The sequence below is a fragment of the Pinus tabuliformis genome, chromosome 6 (assembly GCF_031772625.1).
Source record: "Pinus tabuliformis cultivar Carrire ecotype Pingquan chromosome 6, CPIR1, whole genome shotgun sequence".
Lineage (NCBI taxonomy): Eukaryota > Viridiplantae > Streptophyta > Pinopsida > Pinales > Pinaceae > Pinus > Pinus tabuliformis.
This window is the reverse complement of record NC_142292.1, coordinates 1,614,942,060-1,614,969,145: the sequence shown is the minus strand read 5'-3', so window position 1 is coordinate 1,614,969,145 and position 27,086 is coordinate 1,614,942,060. Positions and strand designations below refer to the sequence as shown.

Here is a 27,086-nt window from a genome sequence, read left to right as displayed (position 1 = left end):
AAAAGAGTGATCAGAGTTGCAGCTGAGGGGCAGTAAATATAAAAGCAGAGACGCAGAGATAGTATCAGGAGGATCAGCGCAGAAGCCGAGAGTGAGGGACGTAGAGCCAACCAGGGCTCACGCAAAGGTAGCCAGGAGTTGCGCAGTGCCTCAGAGAGCCAGCATGGGTGACACAGTGCCTCCAGAGGTTGACGCAGGGCGAGCTAGGGTGACGTTGGGAAGACACTAGGCTAGAAAGGGTTGACACGGTCCCTAGAGGCTGACGTTGGGGTTTTCGGGGGACAGATTGGAGCTGGGAGCTGTCGGAGTCTTTATCTGGGATTTCAACCAAAACATTTGTCTCTGGCTAAGAGGTAATACCGCCGAGATTATTCTCTGTTGGGTGAGCCGGTATTGGCACCCAAATTGTATTCAGAAACTACATAATAATAAAACCCTTAGATAGTTGCACCAGTTTTCCCGCATAGGGTTTTTCCGGGGACATTGGTCCAAAAACAACAGTGTCACTTGTGTGCTTGTAATGTGTTGAGCATGTACTTGTATTTATTTTCAGTATTTACATGGTAAATAACTTGTTAATTAATCAGAACAAGTAGGCAGAAATAAATTAGAAAAGTACATAAAGGGTTTCTAACAATTAGACTTAGAAATTCCAACATGGTATCAGAGTGTGGTTGCAGATCACAGGAGAACTGAGGACATCAACCGAGCAGAGAAGCAGCAACAGAAAACAGTTGTCCCGAGTGACAGAAGTTGTTCCTAGCAGAGAAGCAGCAAGGAAGGGGTGACGCAATTCCTGCATCATCAAGTTAGAGCCAAGAAGACGTCACGCAAAGACTAAAGGAGGCAAAGACAAGCTCACGCAGAGGCCAGGACGGCTGACGCAGTTGGTTGAGGAAGCTGAATTGCCGGTGCCGAGATTGCGCAGAGCCTAGGAGCTCTAACCTTCAGTTTGTTGGGGTTTAGGAGGCTGTGGGTAAGTTGCAGAGTGGAGCTGGTGGGGTACTGTAGTCAGAACAGTGCTTAACAGGGCGAGACCAAGATAGAGGGAGTTGCTGCCGAGGCAGATTTCTAGCCAAGGAATCCGGATTAGTGTTATTGTTGCACAGACGATCGGAGAGGGGCAACTTGACGTTGGCAAAAGGATTTCCAGGTGGGAAATCGGGACTTAGAGGGAGTCCAGAAGAGAACTTCCAGACGGGAAGTAGAGAGACTCAGTAGGAGTCGAACCAAGAACTTCCAGACGGGAAGTGGAGAGACTCAGCAGGAGTTGAACCAAGATCTCCTAGACAAGAAGTAGAGAGACTCAACAAGAGTCGAATCGAGAACTTCCAGACGGGAAGTGGAGAGACTTAGCAAGAGTCGAATCGAGAACTTCTAGGCAGGAAGTAGAGAGACTCAGCAGGAGTCGAACAGAGAACTTCCAAATGGGAAGTAGACTCAGCAGGAGTCGAACAGAGAACTTGCAGACAGGAGGTAGACTCAACAAGAGTCGAACAAAGAACTCCCAGGCGGGAAGTAGAGAGACTCGGAGGAGTCAACAAGAAGAGCAAAGAGATGGCCATGAATGGGCTGAGGGATCAATACAGGTTGGATGAGGCATCCAACTTTGGCATCTAGAAGGCCAGGATCCTTTTTGTTTTGTGTTCCATGAGTGCACACACACCACTTGAGCGGAAGTGGGGAGACATCGAGCTGTAGTCAGGCAGACTACAAGCGATGAGGGGCAGGATCCTCGAGGTACCCAGCCTCTTGGATTATACCTTACTACGGGCGCCCCGAAGAGGAGTAGCAGGACTGGCAGATGTGGGTACAAACGGATGCGGATGAAGCAGCAGAGAGCTACAGTGCAGGAGTCCCAGGACAGCGTGAGGCTAGCAGGCTGCAACAGTGCAAGAGACATGATAGTGTTGCACCAGTGCAGGATGGCACAGAGAAGTGTGAAACGGTGCAAGATGTAGGGAGTTGTTGCAGCAACACAGAGGTCAGAGAGAGAGCACTTGTCAGCGGCAGAGGAAGCTTCAGCATCAAGAGTACTCTAGGCTGATAGAGAGGTCAGAGTTGGGAGATAAGTTACTTCTCAGTAACTGAGTTGTAGTGCAGCAGTTAGCAGTGGTAGTGCTATGGGCAGCACGATGCAGCATGAAGAGAGGAGATGCAGTGCAGATGTAGCAGTGGCAGTGGCAGGGGCATGGACAACAACACAGATGCAGAGGGAGCTGTCGTACAGATGCAACAATGGCAGTGGTAGAGCTATGGGCAACAATACAGGATGCAGCAGTGCAGAGGATGATGGGCAACAGGCCTAGCATCAGCACAGGGACCGATGCCAGATAATCAGGGTGATACTCAGTAAGGAGTATTGCTAGAGCACAGTCCTCGCTAAGAGGGAATGTTGATTTCGGGTAGCATCGGATGTGCTCTAGCCATGAAATTTGGTGGAGAGGTTAGGGCACATGAGATTTCCAATACCCAGAAAGGGTTTGGGCAGATTCTAAATAGTTTGGGAGATATTAAAATAATTAATATTTTTAATGGAGTTCCTAAGTCTAAACTTAGGGAAATTAAAATATTAATGTGAATTAATATAAAACCATGTTAGAATGGTCCAAAAGACAAGGATCAAGCCGGATCTAATCTTAGCCGTCGATTAGGGATTTAATCTCGCTCGTTGATTTGTCAACGAGAAAAGTATAAGAGCAGGCTTAAGGGTCACTTGGAGAACACACCGAGTTGATCAAGATTTCGATTTTCTAGGGCAGGGTTTGCTGAGGAAGTCGAAAGAGTGATCAAAATTGCAGCTGAGGGGCAGTGAATACAAAAGGAGAGAGGCAGAGATAATACCAGGAGGATCAGCGCAGAAACTAGGAAAGATGGACATAGAGCCAGCCAGGGCTCACGCAGAGGCAGCCAGGAGCTGCGCAGTGCCTCAGAGAGCTAGTGTGGGTGACACAGAGGCTCTAAGGGCTAACGCTGTGCCTCCAGAGGCTGACATAGGGCGAGCTAGGGTGACGCTAGGCAGATGCTGGGCCAGAAAGGGTTGTCGCAGTCCCTAGAGGCTGACACAGGGGTTTTCGTGGGGCAGATTGGAGTTGGGATCTATCGGAGTGTTTATTCGGGGTTTCAGCCGAAACATCTGTCTCCGACTGAGAGGTGCTACTACCAAGAGTATTCTCTGTTGGGTGAGTCGGTTTTGGCACCCAGATTGTATTCAGAAACTGCATAGTAATAAAACCCTCAGATAGCTGCACCGGCTTTCCTGCATTGGGTTATTCCGAGGACATTAGTCCAAAAACAATGGTGTCACTTGTGTGCTTGTAATGTGTTGAGTATGTACTTGTATTTATTTTCAGTATTTACATTGTAAATAACTTGTTAATTAATCAGAACAAGTAGGCAGAAATAAATCAGAAAAGTACATGAAGGGTTTCTAACAATTAGATTTAGAAATTCCAACATTATTAACCTTCTTAGGGACCACCCCCCTTAAGTTATTTAGTAAAGAGCTTTAACGGGCAGTGAATACAAAAGCAGAGAGGCAGAGATAATACCAGGAGGATCAGCGCAGAAACTGGGAAAGAGGGACATAAAGCCAGCCAGAGCTCACGCAGAGGCAGCCAGGAACTGTGCAGTGCCTCAGAGAGCTAGTGTGGGTGACACAGAGGCTCTAAGGGCTAACATTGTGGCTCCAGAGGCTGACATAGGGCGAGCTAGGGTGACGCTGGGCCAGAAAGGGCTGTCGCAGTCCCTAGAGGCTGACACTGGGGTTTTCGTGGGGCAGATTGGAGTTGGGATCTATCGGAGTGTTTATTCGGGGTTTCAACCGGAACATCTGTCTCCGACTGAGAGGTGCTACTACCAAGAGTATTCTCTGTTGGGTGAGTCGGTTTTGGCACCCAGATTGTATTCAGAAACTGCATAATAATAAAACCCTCAGATAGTTGCACCGGCTTTCCTGCATTAGGTTATTCCGGGGACATTGGTCCAAAAACAATGGTGTCACTTGTGTGCTTGTAATGTGTTGAGTATGTACTTGTATTTATTTTCAGTATTTACATGGTAAATAACTTGTTAATTAATCAGAACAAGTAGGCAGAAATAAATCAAAAAAGTACATGAAGGGTTTCTAACAATTAGATTTAGAAATTCCAACATTATTAACCTTCTTAGGGACCACCCCCCTTAGCTTAATTAGTAAAGAGCTTTAACGGAGAGAGTTGGGATTCGGTGACAACCCCTTCTCTTAGTTTTCCACCAAGATCACACCTTGTGGGGTTGAGGATTTTTCCCACATTCACCTAGGCGTGCAAGCGAGGCGGCAACACCACACATCACATTTTGTGGGTGTTTCTCTCTCACAAGCCTAGCACCAAGGGCATGTGAGAGTACCTCGTGATGCTACCCAATTTCAACATTGCATAGGTTCAGATAACCACAACATGTTGCATAAGATCTGCTGGGATGTGCCGTGCACGTTTCCTTGAAAACTCGTGATTGGGTAGACTACCAGGCCTTGAAAGGTTGAAATCACACATTATGGGTCTAAAAGCATAGACAGGTTATGGGTTACCAAGAATGTGTAAGTTATCATAAAATAAACTAATATATTTTAAATTATATATAATTAAATGAATTAGGGTTAACGTTATTATAAATTTTATTAATCTCACATATATTATAAATGAATATAACTTCTATTTATAAAAAAATTGTGAGGGTATGGACAAACTTAATGGTGAAACTTATCCGAATGTCATTCCTAAATTCAAACTTGAATTGAAATTTATTATTGTTGAACCCCCGAACCATGTGACATAGCCCCCATACATAGCGTAAACACTTTTGGAGTAATCTGGAAAGATAACACAATAGCAATCCAATCAGCTCCTCAAACAACATCTACACCACTCTTGCTGTCAGTTTCAAAAACATCTCAAATGGTTTATAGGACATTGGTAATGCCTGAAACATTAGCATCATCAATTCTATCCTATATATCTGTTCCTGCAGTAGCCAATTCATCCCTTGAAGAACTAATTTTGGAAATTAAATCCTCAAACTTGCTACATTCATCTCGGTAGTACACAACATGTTTTCCATGTATAAAATCCTAGATTCAACTATTGGTTCAAAAATACTTTGTAACTTTTCCCATGCTACATTTGCACCCTTCACATTTCTAAGGTGCTTTATTATAGGTCCTATTAGAGACAATTACAACCAATCAGACTTCATTATTTGTACTTTCAAATTTGGTTATACCATTTACCTCTGTGGATTATCTCCATCTCATTTACTATCCCTCATAGACTTTTAAAGAACAAAATTTTCTTCATCAATACTGTCCATAAGGTGCGCCTTTTACTATTCAATTTCTGGATTCTAAAAGATTATACAACCCTCTTGACATCTTAATTTCTGTATTTAGACTAGGTTTTAAGGTTACCTTTGTTCTGCCAAACTAATTTTTTCTGCATTGTCCAGCTCAATCTTGCTGCTTTGTGAATTCTCATACAACCTGCTGCTCATAGACCTTCTTCTAGACTGTTAAAATCTGCTCCCCTTGCTCTCAAACTGAAAACTGTAATATTTTTTATTAAATTTATTTGACTACCAAAACAATTTTACAAATTTACCTCCCAGATCACACTGCATAACTAGGCCATGAATTTTTCTCCTGTTCTGGGTGCCTTACGTCTGGACAAACATATCTCTCGCAGCCAGAGTGTCTTCTCTGTCTGCAACAGATTCCTGCATGTATCGTGGGTCTAATTTGATGTCTGTATGCTGTCTCAGAATTTTCTCCTTACAAATAACACACGGGGATTCCATTTGCAGTATATATTTCAATACAGTTTTAGGGTACTAGTTTTAAATGCCAAAAAAGAAAATAAAGTCTACAACCAGTTTTCCATGGTACTTTCATGTGTTGTTATAGCTTCCCAACACCAAAACTTGCCGTCTTGCAATCAATTAGCTATCCAATATTTATATTCGAATTTTTAAACCTTAGAAGATGACATTTTCTTTTACCAAAAGGAAGTACATTGTAAAGCTTCATCAAACAGAACAATTTTCCTGTTTTAGCTCTAGACAAGATGGGAAAGAAATATAAAAGAAAGAAAACACACCACAAAAACAGTTGTGTTGCTTTTGAGCAACTCTTCAAATTGCAAGTGCGTCTTTCCTCCCTCTGTACCAGCTTCCTACAGAAGACAGTTGTATTTTTCATGAATGAGCAACTGGGGAAAGTTAAACACAGTTACAAGAGCACTCACAATCCTGCAATTGAACATAACGAAGTACAAATAGTTCTGTATATGATAGCCTTATCTATTTTTGTCTGCTCAATACGTAAATCAATATCATACACCCCAAAAATAGAATAAGCCAATAAAAAAGATTCTACCTTCAGCACAGCTAAAATCATGTCATAGTTGTTAATAAGGAATATAGTTTGCTGCTTCGGCCTGCTGAACATCCGAGCAAGCTTAACCAATAAATCATCCACAGCTACCCTAAGACGCTCCATATTCAATTCGAGCTACAAGTTACCAAAATCACCAATCGCAAAAACTCAGTATATAAGGCTTTCCATTCAATGAAATACAGAAAAAATAAACCAGCAGAAAGGGTTGGCAAAGCTTCATCAATGACTGATGAAAAAAGATACTGAGAGAGAAGAAAATAGGTACAACATCAGAAAACAACTGAGTACCACAAGCTGCATTTTACAAAAAACAAGAAAAGAGTGAAACCTGTTTCTTCCATAAATTACTTATATAAGATATGATATGGCTTACAATATCTCAAACCCCTGAAATGTACTGCTGCCAAAGTCAGAGAATTAGTTTCGATGCAGGCAGGCCTCTTTTGGAACATCATAAAATGGATTGCACGTCATGGAACCCACTTACAGATTACCATTAGAATAAAGGCATACAAAATGCAAAGATAAATGTCAGTTTATGATGGTCAACTAGATATCAGAATAATCCCAATTCGTCTTTAAGTTAGTATATACTTTCATGTCTTATTTCACTTTATTGGTTTATCCCATATTCATAACGTGGATTGACTCTATTTGATTGTAGCCCTATATAAGAAAGCCTTTGCTTTCTCATTTACATATACAGTACAGAGAACTATTTTGAGTTATCTTGGTTGCTTTGTATGCTCGATTTATGTAATATGGTGTCAGAGCAAAGCTAGAGCCACAGAGTTTGTGAGAGCGTGAAGAATTAGCTACCGCTGCTGACAGAGATGGATTGAGGAATCGCTAGCGTAACACATTGAAGAGCCACAAGGATTTCATTGAAATCAGGTATTGTTTCTTCTTTATGAAGAAAGGTCAATTTTTTAAAATTTCAGACACCATACAATGTTTTTCAACCACTGGTTTCAGCCATCATTTCCAGATATTGTACAAAACAATCATATGGTACACCGTACAACAATGCAGTCATATGGAATCCATTTGGAATCGTACAGAATTGCTTGGAAAAGTACAGAAAATTTTGATTTACGGCCCAAAAATATCTTATTTCTCAGGTTTCTTGACAACATAAATGAAATGGAAGCAGATTGACATCGTTTTTTTCCTATATTAGTGCCCACATTTGCAGATCTGAAAGTTTTAGATGGTGATTTATTATTTTTCAGCAGATCCAAGAAGAAATTGATTCCTTTGATGCTGGCTATTAGCAGATTTCATTGTTTTTGGGTTGTTCGAGGGCAGATCTATTTATATCTGTGAAGTTTCAACTATTGATACACAGATCTGAGTATTTTTGGACTGATTTGGGGCAGATTCTCACAAACTTACTTGTTTCTCAGTGGTACATGGCTGCTACAGTTGTTACCCACGATTTTGTGGGTGATATCCCTAGGAGAAAAAATTTGTCCAAGATGGTCCTCAACCGGCAGCCAGCAGCCCCTTGCAGCCACCAACTAGCTCGCTGTGCCATTTCTCTGCCACCTGAGCCATCCATGTGGTCTCTCACCCATCTGTCATGATCGTATGTTTGAAGGTGGGTATTCCAAATCTACAGGCATGCCTTGTCATTTGGTAATTGAGTGTTGTAGTTTACTTATCATGGAAAGTTCTGAGCATGAATTAATGGGGGGATTCGGTGGAAAAAGAATGGGCTAGGTCTGTGCTCTTGTCCCCTAGACCTCTTTTGGATGTTACCCTTGCATCCTAGTCTTGTGGGAGCTCCTTTACTGAACTTTGGGTCTTAGGGTGGTATTACATGTGAAACCCTGATTTTGGTTGGGTGGCCCCGCTTCCTCATCCACATACATCACTCCCCTTTCATTCATTATAACCTCATTCATCATTTTCCCAATGTTCCACCAAGACTCCGGTGCGGGGAGACGCGGGTGCGGGGAGACGCTCAGGGGGGACGTGTGGGAGTACCCTCAAATTTTAGGGAAATTTCGGGGGTGCGGGGAGTCGTCGAGGTATATAATAATATATATATATATATATATATATATATATATATATAATATTCAAGTTCATATTCATTGTTCACTGTTCAATAATGAAAGCATAAAAATATTAAATAGACAATTGAAATTTGAATCATTGATCTATCCTCATCATTCATTTTGATACATACATGACACATCAAGCATTGAGATTTGAAAAAAAAAATCAGTAATAAAATATTTAAATACTGAAATACATTGATCGATATCATTCATCATTCATTGATTCAATGGTTCATCATTCTACAATCTAGTAATCTACATTGATTTAAAAACTAAATTCATCATTCATCATTCTATATTTTCAAAGTTTGAACACTAAATTTATATAACTCAAACTTCAAAGTTTCAAAGTTCAAACTCAAAAATACTAAATAGTTAAGAGTGAAGAGTCAAGTCATCAATATCTAGTGTTGCAACTCAAAAATGAAAAATGCATAGTCAGCACTGAAAATAAAATGATAAATCAGCATCAAGGACTCAATCTCAATGATTGGTCCTCTACATCTATCTGCTGCATGAAGTCATCAGGACCATCAATGGGAATGTCAATATCCGAGTCAGAGTCACTCTATCTGCTGCATGAAGTCATCAGGACCATCAATGGGAATGTCAATATCCGAGTCCGAGTCAGAGTCACTCTATCTGCTGCATGAAGTCATCAGGACCATCAATGGGAATGTCAATATCTTAACGCTGTTCGAGTCTGGCAGGCATCTGGTGATGGAGCAGAGCTTGTCTTGTTTAAGGATGCAGGGCATGCTGTGCACCTTGAGAAGTCTGCTGCGTTTAAAACTTTAAGTTTTAACAAACAGTTGAAGAAATTTCATATATCTGACAGGTTATAAACTTATATATTAATATATCCACTCCCAAGGTCAGAGTTCTGTGATGAAACAGGTTGTTCTCATGGGAAATTAAAAATTAAAATGACCCAAAGAGAGATTCAGATGACAAGCCGCATCACTCTCGGTGTCAATTTTTTAAATTTTTTAACAAAGAGTATGCGAGGAATCCGAATTATGAATTGAAATTTGACACTTAATGATTTTCATTTAAGTCTACAGCTGCAAAGGAAAACGATCATTAACAGAAAATTTCAAAATTATGTTCAAAGCAGCAAATGCTTATGGATAACCGTATCTGCTGCCAGTAATAGTTAAATTTTAATGCTGAGAACTTAGAAGTCTGTCTACTAAGAACTCGAGGTAGAAATCCCACCTACGATGGTAGAAGTCTGTCTACGAATAAGAACTCGAGGTAGAAATCAATGCCGAGGATACATCTATCGTTAATGATTGAATGCATACACACTGATTGTTACGTTTCGGTTTTCTTTCTCACAGCGTTTGGATACTCAAATTATTCATTGAACTGGCTCTTACGAATTATGAGGGTCAACAGCAATGCTGTAGAATAGTAAATAGTAATACACATACAAGATTTCGATAAGGTTTCCGTTTCTGCCAAGCAAAGAGCCACATAAACGACGATGGACGAGACTGATAGCAGCAAAACGGAAATTAAAATTTTATATCCTTGCAGGCTTGAACGTCTACCTGGAGGTGGAGCCGCACAGCGTAGGGAGTCGGGGCAGAGGTTTGAACTTGAAACTTGACGCAAAACAGTAAACGATGGAGCCGTGGTCGAACTTTTAAAGCCGCTGGAGCAACTGCCAATTTCCAACTGCAAACTTGCAAAGGGACGCAACAGTGAACACGCTCTCTCAACGCTGAACAGCAATGACTCAGTTCAGCCCTCAGTTCAGCGTTTCAACTTTCAGAGTTCAGGCAAAGTCGGAGTTCAGGCAAAGTCGGAGTTCAGGCAAAGTCGGCGCTGGAGCAATGCGTTTTGCCTTTCATGAGATGACTTTTAGGTTTAGCTTTTAGTTTTAATTTTAATTTAAAAAAAAAAAATTAATGGTGTTGATTTTTGTTTTTTAATTTTTAATTTTGAAGTCTTATTAGACAAATCTAAAGGGGGGACGCCCAGGGGCACCCTTTTTGGGGAGTCTAGACTCCCATACTGAAGGGGGACGCCCAGAAGCACCTTTTTCGGGGAGTCGTGGGGAGTCTAGACTCCCACACTGGGGAAACGCACCCCCTTGCGTCTCCCCGAGACTCCCCAAAAAGGGTGCGTGGGGAAACGCACCCCCAAGAGACTCCCCGTCCCGGGTGCGTGGGGTGCGAGGGGTGCGTGCACCCGACCCTGGGGGACGCGTCCCCGTCCACATAGGGTTAGCCTCCCCTTCACCTTGCCCACACCTTGGGTTGGGCCTGAAACGATGCCTTGGAGGCTGATGCAGTTGAAGAGAAAAGTAAAAGCATAATTGGCAACATTCAACAGGAAAATGTACCACAAAATGCCAAAGATGGCCAGGACAAACACATTTAGCATGTGGGCAAAAGCCAATGCATGAGCTCTACTCCATTCCCATAGCCATCGCTCTGGTTCCTATAGGCCCTAGGTGAGCCTCCCTTATCATTCAGGAACCCATGATTGTCCCAACCCCTGGTGGGCAATGAACGCCCTACCTTAAAGGGGATATCCACTACTACACCTTACACATCATGCTTTTATCCCTTGAGCCTTGAGCAGTTAATCAAAAAAAAATCATAAAAGGCAAAAAGCATATCAAAAAGCGTGGAAAACTCAAGGTCGAGGTATCTCATGCACCATGATTGCTCCCTCCTATACATTATATACCCAAGTGTGGGCTTCCCTTTATTAGCTACCCTTGTAATCCGACATGTGGCCTAAGATTTCCCCTTTCATTCCCTATTCCATTCATCTCTTTATCACATGCCACCACCATTTGAAGGATGTACCTTGGACATATTGTCCCCTTTAAAGGTAGAAACCACCTAATAGGGTACTTGTTTAACCACCTTTGGAGCTTGGAGACATTAGCACATGTCAAAGCCCACTATGGAAGGGCATGCCATTATGAAGTGCCCATCTGTTGTCCATGCTTTGTAAGTTTTCTAACTCGATTTCTTTAAATGACTTGTTGTACTAGAAGGCGAGGGGACGCATTGGATCTTATGCAGGATTGTAGATGGTCTCCATTTTGGGTTTGGTCTCCCTATACGGGGTTCTAACCCCCCATAGGGCTACATTGTCACATGTAGGGTGTGTGTAGAGAGCCATGGGCCTCCACAGCAGTAGACAACATTCCATGGATACTCAAAGACGTTCAGAGATTACTCGAGATTTACCTATTGGACAAGGAAGATGCACCCAGTTCACCATGTCTAGCTAGCCCCACAGTTGTACCATGCACTTGGCAGATGACCCAGGACATGTATGATGATGTGGCCTCATTTACACCATCATCCGAGCCCTTGCAAATGGTCTACAAGCATTTTCGATCTATATGGAGACCCATGAGGTTACTTGTGTGCCCACATACCCATTGGGAGCACCACAGGTTTATTATTTGGAGAACAAGGGGCCAAACCCTTGTCCACTACTTTTGGGAGTCCTATTTCTCATTATGGCACCTATAGACTTCACTAGGCCTGTTATAAGGCCCAACAACATGTATGATTGATCATTCGACCTCTTGAGAGGCTTATTCTTTTGTTTATGAGCTAGTTTGTTGGGCTTTTCACCAAAAGTTAGTTATTTTGAACATTATTTTATTTTAGGGGTTAATTAGGACTAAGTAGCTAAATTGAACTCATTAGAAGTGTATAAATACAAGTGATGTGATTTCATTTTAGCATCACACCTCGATTTGGGACTTGTATCTCTTTAGATATTTTCGCTATCCTTCTTGGAGGATGAATTTTTGCGGCCTGGAATGAATTTTGATGTTTGGATTATTTTCTCATGTCTTGGAGCTTCTTGAATGGCAAATTTTGGATGGTTGGATATATTCTTATACATGTAAGTACAACTTAATGCTATTCTTTCTCTCTATTTTTGTCACATACATTGTTGTTGGGATTTCACTATACTAGGGCTAATTTGTTGCAGTTCAAATTGGCAACTAGAGCCAAGCTCCATGTGGGTCATCTTATTTATGGCAGCTGATATTTTTCTTGGACTCCTCTCATCGAGAGGTGTAGGGTTGATCTAAAGATCATCCGATTCTGATAAGTTCATGGAGTTATGAATTTATTTGTGTTATAAGACAATTCGTCAAGGTCAACTAGCAACCAAATAACCCACACATGTGCTCCATGTTTTAGTATAAAAAGAGGTGACTTGATAGTCATTTCTACACACACTTCACTCTTGATTTCTCTCCACTTGTTCTGGGTTTTAGTGGAAGAGAAATCTAAGAGAGGAAGCCCTAAACGCAGAAGGTAAGGAGCCTTAGTATGAGCCCTACACGTAGGGTTACTTGCTGCCCTGGTCTCTAGAAGCCCTAGACGCAATAGGGAAGGAGCCCTAACATGATCTACGCATGACCTAGCCGCAGTCCTAGATGATCTACGCATGACCTAGAAAAGATGCCCTAACGCCTAACGCAGCGATGGAGGAGAGGCCTAAGTGTTGTCCTAAAGGAGATTTTGGGACAGCGTGATGCAGAGGAGATTAAGGAGGCCGAGCCGTGGATGCTTTGAGGTCTGTTCTCTCTTGTAACAGGCCGAGTAAAGGGACCTTGCCATTGTGACTAGGCCGCAGATAAGGCAGCATTCCAGCGAGGAAAAGAAGGCAGCATGGAGCCTTCTAGGATCAGTTTTGAGGGTTGGTTGCTACAACAAGAAATCCGAGTGTGTTCAGGGCTAAACGTAGGTCTATTGGGCAGCAAACAAGGTAAGGAACTCTATTTTGAAGAGGGTTCTAGATGACAGCAAGGAATGTGGTAAGTCACAGGCCTAACCACTTCAAAACAGGGACAGTGTGGAAGTGTTTGGGGCTATACAGTGCCTAGAACAGCAGCACGAGTGGAGAGAAGCCTTACTAGCATAGACCGCATTTCATAAGGGAAATTCTGAGCCAAGATTTGAGGACGGTTAGGGACTATTCTATGCCCTAACCAGTCCCAAAATTACAACAGTGATAAAGTGACAAAAAGCAGCGTTTGTATGGTGTGTCGGCAGCAAGGAACATGGGACAGCAAGGTCATATGGTGCAGCAAAGGAAGATGGGACAGCAAGGTCACATGGTGCAGCAAAGATGGGATAGCAAGGACATGGTGCTTGCATGGGACAGCAAGCAATCATGGTGCATCAGTATGATCAGTGACAACATTGTGATAAGGGGCAGCATGATGTGAAATGCTAGAAAACAAAGATGGGCATCATGACAAAGTTGTGTGCAGCACTTGCTAATATAGTACAATGATAGTAAATGCTACAACGAGATGCAGCATGATGGGCACAATAAGGTACAAGATGAGGCAGTGCTAGTAAGTGCAACAAGATGATAAGGTACAATAAGATGTTGCAATACCAGAAGGTGCAGGGGTATGATGTGTGCAGCGTGGTAATGAGGTCCAGCATAGTGATGATGGGTGCAACATGGTGCAGCACAGTGAGGTGCAGCATGATGACGAGGTGTAGCACAATGCATGGTGATGGAGTCACCTGGGAGAATCAGTTGAAGCAGCATGTCTTCAACTGAGTTCAGCTACCTCATGTATCATCTACTTAGAGATGATCTATGCTCCTATTTAGATAAGTCAAAGTGTTGACTTTTGTTGTAAATGTACTATCTCTCTCTTTGTGCTGAACTATTGAAGAACATATAAGAAGAATTGATCAAGGGTTTCCCCACATTGGGGTTTGTCCCTGGCTAGTGCCACATCTTGTGTCCTCTTGTCTTGGCTTGTCTTCTGTGATCTATGTTTATGTTCTATCTGCAATTTACTTTAACGCTGATGTGATTGCTAATCTAGAAAAGATATTGAGCTAACTGTGAAAATTGAAATAAATTGCTCTAAGCATAGAACATACCTAAAATTAACAATCCATCTATGCGAAGTTATGGAAATTTTGTTTCTTGATAGTGATGCTTCATGTATGTGCCATGTATAATGAATGAATGTTCCTAGGGATGTTTCATTACTGAAATTCATCTTGATAAGCCATCTATTTTGCAAAACGAAGTATAAAGTCTTTGAAGTTGTTTTTGTTGTTGCCCTAATGCTAAGGGAAATTGTCTTTGAGGCCTCCTTGACCTTGAAAATCCAAAAGTCCATAGTCATAATTCTACCTAAATCCAATCTCCCCAAAGGATTAGGCACTAATCCACCATAAGCTGATCACCTTAAACCTTATTTCCTCTCCTCCCCCTTTTTTTCTAGGCCTAGCCCATTAGGTCTCCTAGGGCATCATTTATCTCGCAAACCACCCACTCAAAAAATCCAATCTTGGCATCCTCTGCTTTGATGTGTCTCCTAGGTGCCCTCCAATTTTGAAGAAATTCTGACAGTGGTATTTTGAGATATCTCAAACCCTAGCCTTGAGATTGAATCTTGTCCTGCCTTTCCTTAGCCTAGAAACCTCATTAGGATCCTCATGTTGTCTTGCATTGAAAATTCTTTCTTTGGTACCTTTCTCCCTCCAGAATAGGTCAAGCATAGTATTGGTTGCTAAACCCTACCCCCTTGACCTAACCTCAGGTCCACTTGGTCCCGTGTGGTCCCATACACTATTAAAGAGAATTCTTCAGGGATCCCTTGGAATCCAAGGTTTCACAAGAATTTTAGAGCCAAGGAACCTCCATCATAAGATACATACTCTAGACCTAAACCTTCAAATTCTCCTAAGCCCTTCGTTGAGAGCTTTCAACCTTGCCTCCAAAGCAATCAAGCCACATATTTGAGCCTCTCTTGTGAATAGGCTTCCAGGATCACCCCTAGCCTTATCATGGGTCCATCCATTTCATGATCCTTATCATAACGGGTCTCCTCCCATTGGTGAAAATCTGTAAAGAGTAGGGAGCCTTAGTCGAGGTGACAATGGGATATCGCTCCATTGTTTCCCTTAGCCTAATAGTAGCCCTTCAAGGATCCCCTTTTAGGACCCCTGCTAGTTTGATAGGTAACAAGTGTCATGTATTTTTCTCCACTCTTGACTTGTATCTCTGTCTTTGTTGTCCAACATCATGGTAAAAATAAACCATAAGTTTTTTGGGAAGAATTACTATACGTCGAAGCAGTGTATGTTGGCCATTTTTTAACACAAATGCTTGTCAGAGATCATTCTCGCCAAGGATACCCAACCCACTGTTGTGGGTAAATGTTAGATCCCTATACTACTTATGTAACCCCTTATTGTTATTAGTGCAACCTCCTTATTGTATTATTGTGCCATATAGTCCCCACGTTGTTATTATTATGCCCCATAGAAGCCCATTATTATTATTGTTGTGCCCCTACAATATTATTTTTATGTAGCCTCTGATCATATTGGGACCCCTTAGACTCCTATATATAGAAAGAAGGTCTTGTCATTTGTATCATCCAAGAATTGTTCATTTGTGTAATGTAAAGGAGGTTGCCCCCTTGAAGAGGCTGATTTTTAAGTCGTGATCTATCTTTTTTATCTTTTTGTGAGCTAATTTCATAACATTTGGTATTAGAGCTTTGGATTCTAGGGTTTCGCTACCTCCAAACAGGTCATCGTGGAATTTTCTCTATAACTTTTTCTCTACGAAGTTTCAGAAGCTAAAAGAAAAACCATTTGAGCTGAAATCGTTCTGAACCTCGGGTCTGAATTTCAGATCTTGTCTCGTTATATTTTCGGAGATATGATCTGAGGAAGTTAGGGCTTTTGCAAGCTCCAGAATTCCATCGCAAACAAGTCATCGTGGCATTTTCGCTATAATTATTTTTCTACGAAGGTTCAGACTCTGAAATTAAAACCCATTTGAGCCGAAATCTTGATAAAGCTCGAGCCCGAATTTCAGATCTTGTTTCGCTATATTGTCAAAGATATGGTCCAAGACATTTAGGGTTTTTGCAAACTCCCGAATTACATCCCAAATAGGTGACCTGGGGAAAATCATCATAACTTTCTCTCTAAGCATAAGAGTGAAATTTCGTAAAACGTTACAGAAAGAGAATGGCATGTAATTTGTTGTGTATCGGCTTCAGGTCCTAAGGTCGAAACAGTGGCACGTGGCACTTCATACAAGTTCGCTCTACTGAACCAGTCTATAATCAGGTCATTGTGGGAGATTTGGCATAACTCTTCTTTGGAGAATCCAATCTTGATCAGACTTGAGGGGTTGGAAAGAGTTCTTAGAGGGCTACCGCAAGACGCAATTACAAACCTTGGAGATCAGAAATTACAGGGATACAACAAATTCAATATCAAGCTCCTACAAAGATAAAAAATGTGTAGTTTTTTTTTTTTTTTTTTTTTTTTTTTTTTTTTTTTTTTTTTTTTGCATAAGTTAGGTTGAAAAATTAGTTTGAAGGAATTCACAGGGCATACTGAAGCATTATTATCATTAAATGATGCCCCGAAGAAAGAAAATGGAAACACCTAGTAAGCAACCTGAAATCTCTAGCATGACTCATGAAGAAGAGGAAGAAATGCAATATGATATATCAAAATTACGAGACCAGGTGCAACAAAATTCACTCTCACAAAAAATAACAGAAGCTAAGATGGATGGTTTAAAAAAAAGCGTGGAAGCTAAGATGGATGGTATAGAAGAAAAACTTTAAGGAAACATGGAAGATTTGAAGACAAATTTGACAGAGTTGCTACAAGAAATGTTTATTAATGGCGAAACGGTAGTAAAGAAAACACATGATGACAACAAAAAAAAATGTTAATCATGATTTCATAGACTCTAATGTTGGATTGAAGACCCACCATGTTTCAAAGACCGATATGAGGAAGTTTGATAGCAAGGATCCAATAACATGGATACTACAAATGGAGCAATATTTCGATCTCCATAATGTGCAAAACACACAAAAGGTACGCATTGCAACTTTATATTTGAAACCAAATCAGTTTCTATGGTATTGATGGTTTTTCTCTCGTAAACAAATTGTCACTTGGGCAATTTTTTACTGAAGAAATGATAGCACATTATGAGGATACAAAAAGCAACACCTTTTTTAGCCAATTGATAAATCTCAAACAAAAGGGTTCAATGATGGAGCACATTGAGGACTTTCAAAAATTGAATATAAGGGTAAAAGATATTCCAGAGGAGCATAGGATTGATGTGTTCATAGGGACTTTAAAGGATAGCATCCAACTTGAGATTCGCCTTTGGGAATCTGATTCATTAGAGAAGGCATTTAGGTTGGCAAGAAAAATGGAAAGCAAAATTATGGCAACAAGGAAGCCTACCACTCACAATTATAAAAATGGAAGTGTTGTTGCTCCTAGCCTTTCACCACCTACAAGGTTGACACCACAACAATTGAAAGAAAAAAGAGCAAAAGGACTTTGTTACAATTGTGATAAAAATACACTAAAGATCATAAGTGTGCTGAGAAGAAATTAATTTACATAGATGGGGAAGAGGAGCAAGAAAAGGAACAAGAAACGTCAAAAGAAGAGGATATACACCAGAAACCAATCCCTGAGAAAGAAGAAATGAATCTGACCATATTTTGTAATGCATTGACAGGAATTGCCACTCCTCAAACTTTCAATATAGAAGGGCATATCAAGAATAAAAAAGTAATAGTGTTTGATTGATTCAAGTAGTACCCATAATTTTATTCATTGTAAAATAGCCAAGGAATTGAATTGCTTCCTATATCCAACACCACAGCATCAAGTAATGGTTGCAAATGGAGGAACCATAAATTGCATAGGAAAGTGCCATAATATCAAATTATCCATGGGAGAATATGTCTTGAATAGTCCAATGCTTTCCATTCCAATGGGTGGTGCAGATGTTGTACTAGGAGTCTAATGGCTACAATCTTTGGGTATGATAGGTTTTAATTTTCATGAACTTTTCTTGAAATTTTTTTGGAAAGGAAAGGAAGTTGAATTGAGGGGTATCGCAGGGAACCGGGAAAGATAATCAGCTCTAACAACATGAGAAATCTTCTAAAGAAAGAACAAGGGGGCGTAATTGCACAATTATGTTCACTAGAGGTTCCTACATCGAAATCATCTATTTCTTTAGATCTCCAAAAAGTTTTGGACAATCATTCCACAAGGTATTTGAGACTTCCAAAGGCCTCCCACCTATTCGTGATCATGATCATGCTATTCATTTCATTCCAAGAAGTATTCCCCCAAACATTAGGCCTTACAGATATCCATATGTCCAAAAGAGTGAAATGGAACTTATGGTTGCAGAAATGCTAGAGGTTGGTATAATTCAACCTAGTCAAAGTTCTTTCTCTGCTCCAATGGTATTGGTATGCAAGAAGAATGGATCATGGCGCATGTGTCCGAATTATAGGGAGCTCAACAAACTTACTATTAAAGATAAATTTCTCACTCCTATCATTGATGAATTATTTGATGAATTGCATGGAGCAATTTACTTCACCAAGTTGGATCTTCATTTAGGATATCATCAAATCAGAATGAAGACAAAAGACATTCCAAAAACAAAATTTAGAACTCATGAGGGTAATTACGAAATTTTGGTCATGCCTTTTGGCTTTACCAATGCACCTTCTACATTTCAAAGTTTGATGAATTCCATTTTCAAACCCTTGGACAATTTGTATTAGTATTTTTTGATAATATACTAATCTACAGCAAATCTTCAAAGGATCATGTTCAAAATGTCGACAAAGTGCTCAAACTACTGGAGGAAAAACAATTATATGCAAAAAGCTCGAAATGTTTCTTTGGAATACAAGAGGTGGAATATTTGGGTACTTAGTTAGCTCATAGCTCATCTTATCATCCTCAATCTAATGGGCAAACTGAGATAGTGAACAAATGTTTGGAAGGATATCTTCGTTGCTTTGTATCTGATAAACATACACAATGGGTCAAGTGGTTGCCTCTGGTTGAATGGTGGTATAACACTTCCTTCCATACTGCAGCAAAAATGACCCCATTTATGGCACTTTATGGATATCATCCACCGTCCATCACATCATCTTTAAAAGAAAATTCTAAGGTTCAAGCAGTGGAAGATCACATCGAGCATCAACAAGAAGTTCTCAAACTCTTAAAGGATAACCTCACTTTGGCGCAAAATAGAATGAAACAACAGGCAAATCAACATCGCAAAGAAAGAAATTTTGATGTAGGTGATTGGGTATTTCTACAACTACAAGCGTACAAACAAATGTCCCTCAAGCAAGCTAAGAAGGATAATAAATTATCACCAAAGTATTATGGTCCGTACAAGGTGTTACAAAGGATTGGTACTATGGCATACAAATTGGAGCTTCCTGCATCTTCCCGAGTGCACCCAGTTTTTCATGTTTCATGCTTAAAGAAGGTTATAGGTGAGAAGATCACAGTTCAAACAATATTGCCAGAACTTGAAGAGGAAGGAAAATCATATTGGAACCGGAAGCAGTCACAAAAACAATAAATCGACAGCAACGAAATCAATCAATTTTAGAGTATCTCATCAAGTGGAAGAACTTACCTGCTGAAGATTCCACATGGGAGGATGAGAATTTTATACAGAAGCATCCAGAACTACTCAAATGTTGAGTGCACACTTTTTGAAGGATAGGGGCATGTTAGTGATTGATCTATCTTTTCTATCTTTTTGTGAGTTGGTTAAAGACCAGACAAGTTTGATGGACAAGGTAGTGTCGATTTTGTATCCTCACAAGGTCTTCTACATTGGCTTGGTACCTTAGCATGTAGAAGATATTTGATTGCCTCTTTAGCTACCTGCTTGGTGGAATAAGTGATTTTATGATTTCCTTCATAAGATTAACTTAGGATAAATACAATAATTAATTTGGTTGATTATTGTGGACTATTAGGCCAAAGTTCTAAGGATAAATAATAACATCATTTAAGTTGAATTAGATATAATCTCAACCATTACTCTCAAGTGAGGCTTAGGATTTAATCCTAGCCATTGATCACTTAGGAGATTAGGGTTAGGGATTTTGGTTTAATGAAATTATAGAATAAGCCTAAGGGAGAGGTGAAGATGTATCATTATTGAGGAAGCAATTTTCTCAAGAGCAGGAGGTTTGATTAGACTGAAGAGAAGTGGGAAGAATTGCAACAAGAAATTTTGGAAGAAGATTTCAGGGAAGTCGTAGCTAGGAAAGAGAGAGGCCAAATCAGCTTAAGAGGAGGGCTGAAATATCCAAAGGCTGAATTTCTTCAGTGCACAAGAACTGTACGAGAAAAAATAGAGGGGTTGAATTGTTGATGAGGGAGGCTAAATTTTCCAAAGACGGAGTTTCTTCAGTGGTGTCGATTTCCTTGAGGTTGATTTTTCCCAATGGGGCGAAGTTTAAGGTTCCCAGGAGTTGTATTTTTCTATGTATTCTCCGTGGGTCTAGACCCAAATTTTCCTAAGAAATTTAATATGAAGATTGTGTTGGGCACAAGTTTGTTGTTATAGTGTCACTGATTTCCCATTTTCTTTCCACCGCATTTTATTTTCTGAGCTAATATACCATTGTGATTATTTTATTGGCAACTTTACAAATATTTGAGATAAATATTTTATGGGTTTTTCACAAGTTGTTGAAGAAAAATAAATCCAATGTTCCACCAAGTTTCTGGGACGAGGAGGCGAGGGAGCAGGGATACGCAGGAGCGGCCTATGCAAAAGCTCCCCACCAATTTTTAGGAAACGTGGGGGGGGGGGTCGGGGTTTTAAGACCTTATAAATATAAAATATAAATCAATGACTCATATAACTGAAACAAATTTAAAACGAAAAGCATGATCATTGATATCATTATCATATAAATTATAATCATACATCATACATGTAAGTTTGTAACTGTACAGTGTAACTACTAGTCTACTAACTTACTAACAATGCGCAATGAAAATAAATTATAAGATTATAAATGTTTAGCCTTTTAAACTTTAAACTTTAAACCATATTGATGTTCCACTTCCAACTATGAACATTGAATACTGAAGATTGAAATAAAATTATAAAAGTCAAGTATGATACATCAAAAGTCAAAATTTTTAATTTATAGAGTCAAAATAACATAAGAACATATCAAAAGATAAATGAGCATAATTGCTCAAGGTAATCCGTTCAATGAAGGAGCAGACAAAAGGTTGCTTGGCAATGGCGGCAGCGTTCCGTTCAACGAAGGAGCAGACAGAAGGCTGCTTGGCGATGGCGGCAGTGTTCAGTTCAACGAAGGAGCAAACAAAAAATGAAATGTGAAATGAACATAACGTAAACCCTTCCCAGTCGGTCAACAAATATTAAAAATTACGATTTTTTGTTTCAAAACAAAAAAAAAATTGCGAATTTTTTCTAGGGAAACGACCCCTTAAGACCCCTTTCACCTAGGAAAGGACCCCAAAAATGGAGGAAACGACCCCTTTCAAGTTTCCTCGCGTACCTTGTTTTTTGGGAGCGTGGGGAAACAACCCCCTCTTGTCCCCAAATCCCCGGAGCGTGAGGGAGCTAGGAAACTCAACCCCCAGGTGGGGGGACGAGACCCCATGGGACACTTAATAAATCAGATTTGCTATAAAGGAATTATCATGGTATCAAAGCAATAGAAACTCCGTTGGTGAGATCATATATCATAGGGGTTTCATGGCAGCAAATTATTTTTTACAGCAAGGGTCATGTGGTGAAAGTTGATTTGGTAATATGGCATCATCAGGTTTGAGGCATGACGACCAGTTGGAGGGGGCTGTAAATTTTAGTCCATGGAAGGAGTAGATAGCCCTTGTTTTAGTGGCAAACGGTTTGTGGGAAATCGCAAGCCAAGAGATTCAAGTTCCTCAAGATGCTACCCAACATAGTTGAACATACGATAAAATATATAAAAACCAAGGGCATCATTTTGTATCGTGTGAAGGATCATATAATCCCTCACATAACAAAGAAGGATTTAGCCTATAAAATGTGGATGGCCTTGACAAAGTTGTACCAGAGTGACAACCAGAACCAAAATATGGTTCTAAGGGAGAAGCTAAATAGCATTAAGATGAACATATCTAGGACTGTGGCATCATGATTCAAAAGGATTCAACAAGTTTGTGATGATGCTTCAGTTGTTGGGGAAGAAATGGATGAGACGGAGCTCATGAAAGTAGCAGTGAAAGGGTGTGTCGAGAAATGGGATACATTTGTGACGGATATGTTAGCTAAAAATATGCTTCTTGATTGGACCAAATAGTGGGAAAATTTCACCCAAAAGGAGATTTGGGAGGAATCCATAACTGGTGGACGACGCGAAGGTGGACATAAGGAAAACCTTGCACTTGTTGGGCAAGCAAACAAGGGCAATAGTAAAGGCAAGCAGAACCAGAGTCAAAGAGCACCTTCACAAGGGAAGAAAACCATGAGCAAAGTCAAGTGCTTTGCATGTCATAAGTTTGTTTATTATGTCAGACCGTATCCAAACAAAAATAAAGGCAAGGGGAAGCTAGCAACAATTGCATCTACGCAAATCGATGACTTGGCAAAAGAAATTTGAGAAGGAATTTTCTCTAGTATCTTGTATTTCTGGAACATTACGAGAGGGGTGTGGTTTGTGGACAGTGGAGCATCTTGTTGTTCGCTTATGTAGGTTGGACCGGTGTTCTAGTCTTAGATTGTTTCTATGAAGCTAGGGAACACATTTTCTCCAATGCCCAAAAAAGGTTTCACTAGAAAAGGCCTTGATTAGAATTAATGAGTCAGTTAATTTATTTTCCTAAGTTAATATAGGGAAATGGCTTAATTAATCAGTATTAGTCTAATATAGGGAAATGGCTTAATTCATCAGTATTAGTCTAATATAGGGAAATGGCTTAATTAATCAATATTAGTCTAATATAGGGAAATGGCTTAATTAATCAGTATTAATTGGGGTAAACCAATTTTTCTCTAGAGACTTCCAGAAAAGTCACTTGAAGGAGTCAAGATGAGCTTAGCCATTGATTGAGATTAGATCATGATCATTGATTTGTCAACTAGAGATTATAAGAGGAAATTGATGAGCACTTGGAGAAGACACAAAAGATCAGTGAGAGATCAAAACAGAGCATTGTAGTTAGAGAAAAGGTGCACATGCAGCACAGGGACATCAACGGCAGGGGTTCAGTACTGATTGAAGATCAAAGTTCCAGAGAGAAAATCATCATAGTGATTTTCGGATTCTTAGTGACAGAGGGAGATTGATTTTCAATAGAGAGGTTGAATTTCCCAGGAGGAGTCTAAGTTGATCAAGAAGGCAGAGTTGTTGGAGGAAGAACGAAATTCCTGAAAGAAGGTCAATATTCCTAAGGGTATTCAATTTACCAAAGACATCAAATTTCCCAGTGGAAGCCCAATAAATTTCTCAATTAGTGCGAGTTGCCAGGAGCGTCGAGTTTATCTACCAAGCTGCAAGTGTTAGTCAGATTGAATAGCCATAGGGAGGTTGAAAATGATTTGAGGGACCAAGTTGCTTCTAGGAGGTCAAATTGACTTGTAAAAGTGAAGAAAATATTTTGTCAGATATTTTCTATTACGAAAGCCAGGTGTAATTTTAATCATAGATTTTGCTGAAGAATTAATAGCAAAATCCTCATCTGCATAACTGGCTTTCCCTTCAGGGTTTTTCCAGGGACATTTGTCCAAAAATATTGGCGTTCATTATTTGTTTATGCGTACATAATTTTCTCAGTTCTTATGGTTATTTATTTTTCAGTGAAGTTACAGTTGTGTTTTCTTCAGTATTTGCCACAAATCATTTGCAGAAGGAAATCTAAATTTCTAGGAGAATAATAACCAATAACCGCAATAGTAATTGAAATTTCACATGGTATCAGAGTGGATTTGAGGGTAGAAGGAAGATATGCGTAGGCACAGGAAGAGAAAAACAAAGGGTTTTAACCCAGTTCGATTTCTTCAGTTATTTCTCCAATTTATTTGGATTTCACTATCTTTACAGAGATGGTCACGGCAGGTTTGAGAGATCAGGACAAGTTGGATGGAGCCTCCAACTTTGGCATGTGGAAAGCCAAAATGTCATTCCTATTGGATGAGTTTGGACTGAGGTGTATGCAGAGAAAAATGAAGGCGATGAAGGGGTCCAACAAAGGCTCCTGCTCAAAAGCAGAGAAGAAGGATCTATCAAAGTTCAAGTGCTATGGCTATCACAAGTTTGGGCACTATGTCAGTGATTGTCCTCAGAGGAAGAAGAAGGGAAAGAACCAAGTCGCAGCTTCAACAAATGCAAATGAGCTCTTCAACAGGATAGAACAAGAATTTGCATTGATTGCTTGTCTTTCTAAATCAACTTCACAGGGTGTCTGATATATAGACAACAATATTATAAAAATTGGACTGGTCATCGAACCAGTAGACCCCCCTGACTGAGAACCGATCAAAACCAGATGGAAATCAGTAAAAACACTAGACCAAAAAACTGGTCAACCAAAAACGCAAAATATTCAAATTTTAAAGAATATGAATCCAAACCATTTATACACAAACTGTGAAAAATCCTTGAACTACAACAACTGGATATTATTCTCCTAACTTTAACAGTTTATTTGTCTTTTGTAATTATTATTACAATTTTCTCCTAACTTAAACAATTTATTTGTCTTCTGTAATTATTATTACGACAAAGCGAATAATTCACACTGCAATTCTCCATAATAAAATTACGTTGTGGAAACAAAATTACGAAACTCAGAAATAGATGTGCACACACAATATAAATAGACACCATTTTTTGGACAAAAATCCATCATAGTGGAACTAGCCTTCTTAGAATTGTTGTGGGAAGTGGAACCAGCCTTCTTAGGATCGTTGTGGGAAGTGGAACCAGCGTTCTGAGGATCGTTGTGGTAAGTCGAACCAGCCTTCTTAGGAAGGAACATTCCAACAACTCAGAAGGGATCGATGCCCAAGAAGGTCACTTCGGGGATTACCGACCCGGTTGGAAGGGATAGTTAGACAGGGAGGGGGCTTTCGACCGGTTTGAAGGTATAGGTTCTTTGAGCATCAACCTATTCCCCATCTATTTTGAAATCTAGTTTAGTTGCCATCCAAAGACAAGGGAGATTCAGAAAAAAGCACAAGAGATGTTGCAGAGAGCTAGTGCAAAAGCTAAAACTCGACATGACAGGCATCGTATTCCTCATTCATTCCAAATTGGGGATCAACTCTAGTTGCATTTCAATAAATAGAGTCAAATATTGAGATTCAAGTAAGTAACAGTGAGCGACTAACGAAGGTCAGGCTATATGGATCCGACCACTGAAACAAGGCAAGCGCTCTATCTGAACCCTACTTATCAAAATCCGGTATCTAGACTCAACCAGGTGGATTTCACCAGTTCTGTGTCCTCCTGCACCTTGCATTGTCCTTCCCGATGGTTCCTTCCTTCCTTTCTTCCTTCCTTCTTCATATGAAAGCGAAAGGTCTGGGTTCGGATTGACTATTGAATGCGAGGCTGCGTGAAGCATGCGTATGTAACGAAAAGCGTGTACGGGTGGAAGGTAACTGAATGGGAGGGTATGGTGTATAAGCAACATATCATATAAGCGTGAAGCAAATGTGAAGTAAAGTGTGGCGATATAATAGTAGGGAAAGTGCAATGCGTAGGCATATGTAGGCGTTCGAGCATATTGATCCTCTGTCAAAAGTATAAGTATAAGGAGGCGAAGGAGAGGGAGAAGACGCATCTAACCGGAGCGTAGCGACACCCTCCCTCTGTTGAAAGTAGAAGTAGAAAGAGTAGGATAAGAAGGTAGAGGGAGGATAAGAAGGTAGAGGGAAAAACCCCTAAGGGGAAACCAGTGCAGCAAATGAGGGTTTTATTATTATGCAGCAAATGAGGGTTTTATTATTATGCAGCAAATGTAGAGAATTACAACTGGATGTCCAACTGGCAATCCTCCGGCAATTTATCTCTACTAGAAATATACTGGGAAAATTATTTTGCCTCATAGCTATTCAATCTAGCCTCTAGCATTCTCGCACTTCCTAGCTAATTTGAGTTGTTGGACTGGAAATGCACACTGATTGCTAGAGAAAATTTGTTCTGCCTTCGAAACACCTCCAGATGAGTTGCCCTTCCTTCCTCTAGCTCTGGAAACAATTCACTTAGCCTTTGGGGAGTAGATTTGAGCATTAGTTGTTGAATAGATCCTCATTCTGGTGTTAATTTTTAGGGCTATATTGTTATCTGTTATAGATAATTGCATTTATAAACATCTCTACATTATATTCACCCCATAACATTATAACATCATTAGCAATTATGTAGACAGAACAATAATGCAGAGAAATAGTAAACAACAAAAGCGAACTATACACAATAGAGACACCAAGATTTAGGTTAGAGACAAGGTAAAAACCCCACAAGGGGGAAAACGCAACCAGATTATTCTTCTATTAGATATTCATCAAATATTCAGTTGAGATACAAAGTACAATGAGAATGAGATATAACAATCATATCAGGTCTCTTAGGGCCAACCCAAGTCAGTACACAACTTTGTTTCCAAGTGAGTTGTTATCATATCACTGTCAGATACTTTCACTAATCATTGTTACTAATAGCAAAGTCTACCGCCATGTCA

General features: G+C 40.1%; 1 protein-coding gene across 3 annotated transcripts in view; it reads right to left on the bottom strand.

Annotated features, from left to right (window-relative positions):
- The window catches only part of LOC149265076 (vacuolar protein sorting-associated protein 52 A-like), a 354,902-nt gene that overhangs the window by 44,452 nt on the left and 283,364 nt on the right, over nt 1-27,086 (bottom strand). For all 3 annotated transcript variants that reach the window (XM_089429125.1, XM_089429130.1, XM_089429133.1), the window contains 2 exons: nt 6,410-6,544; nt 6,132-6,206 (listed from right to left, as the gene is read on the bottom strand). In XM_089429125.1, coding sequence (XP_089285251.1) covers nt 6,132-6,206; nt 6,410-6,544 — 210 coding nt within the window. The remainder of the gene's footprint in view (nt 1-6,131; nt 6,207-6,409; nt 6,545-27,086) is intronic.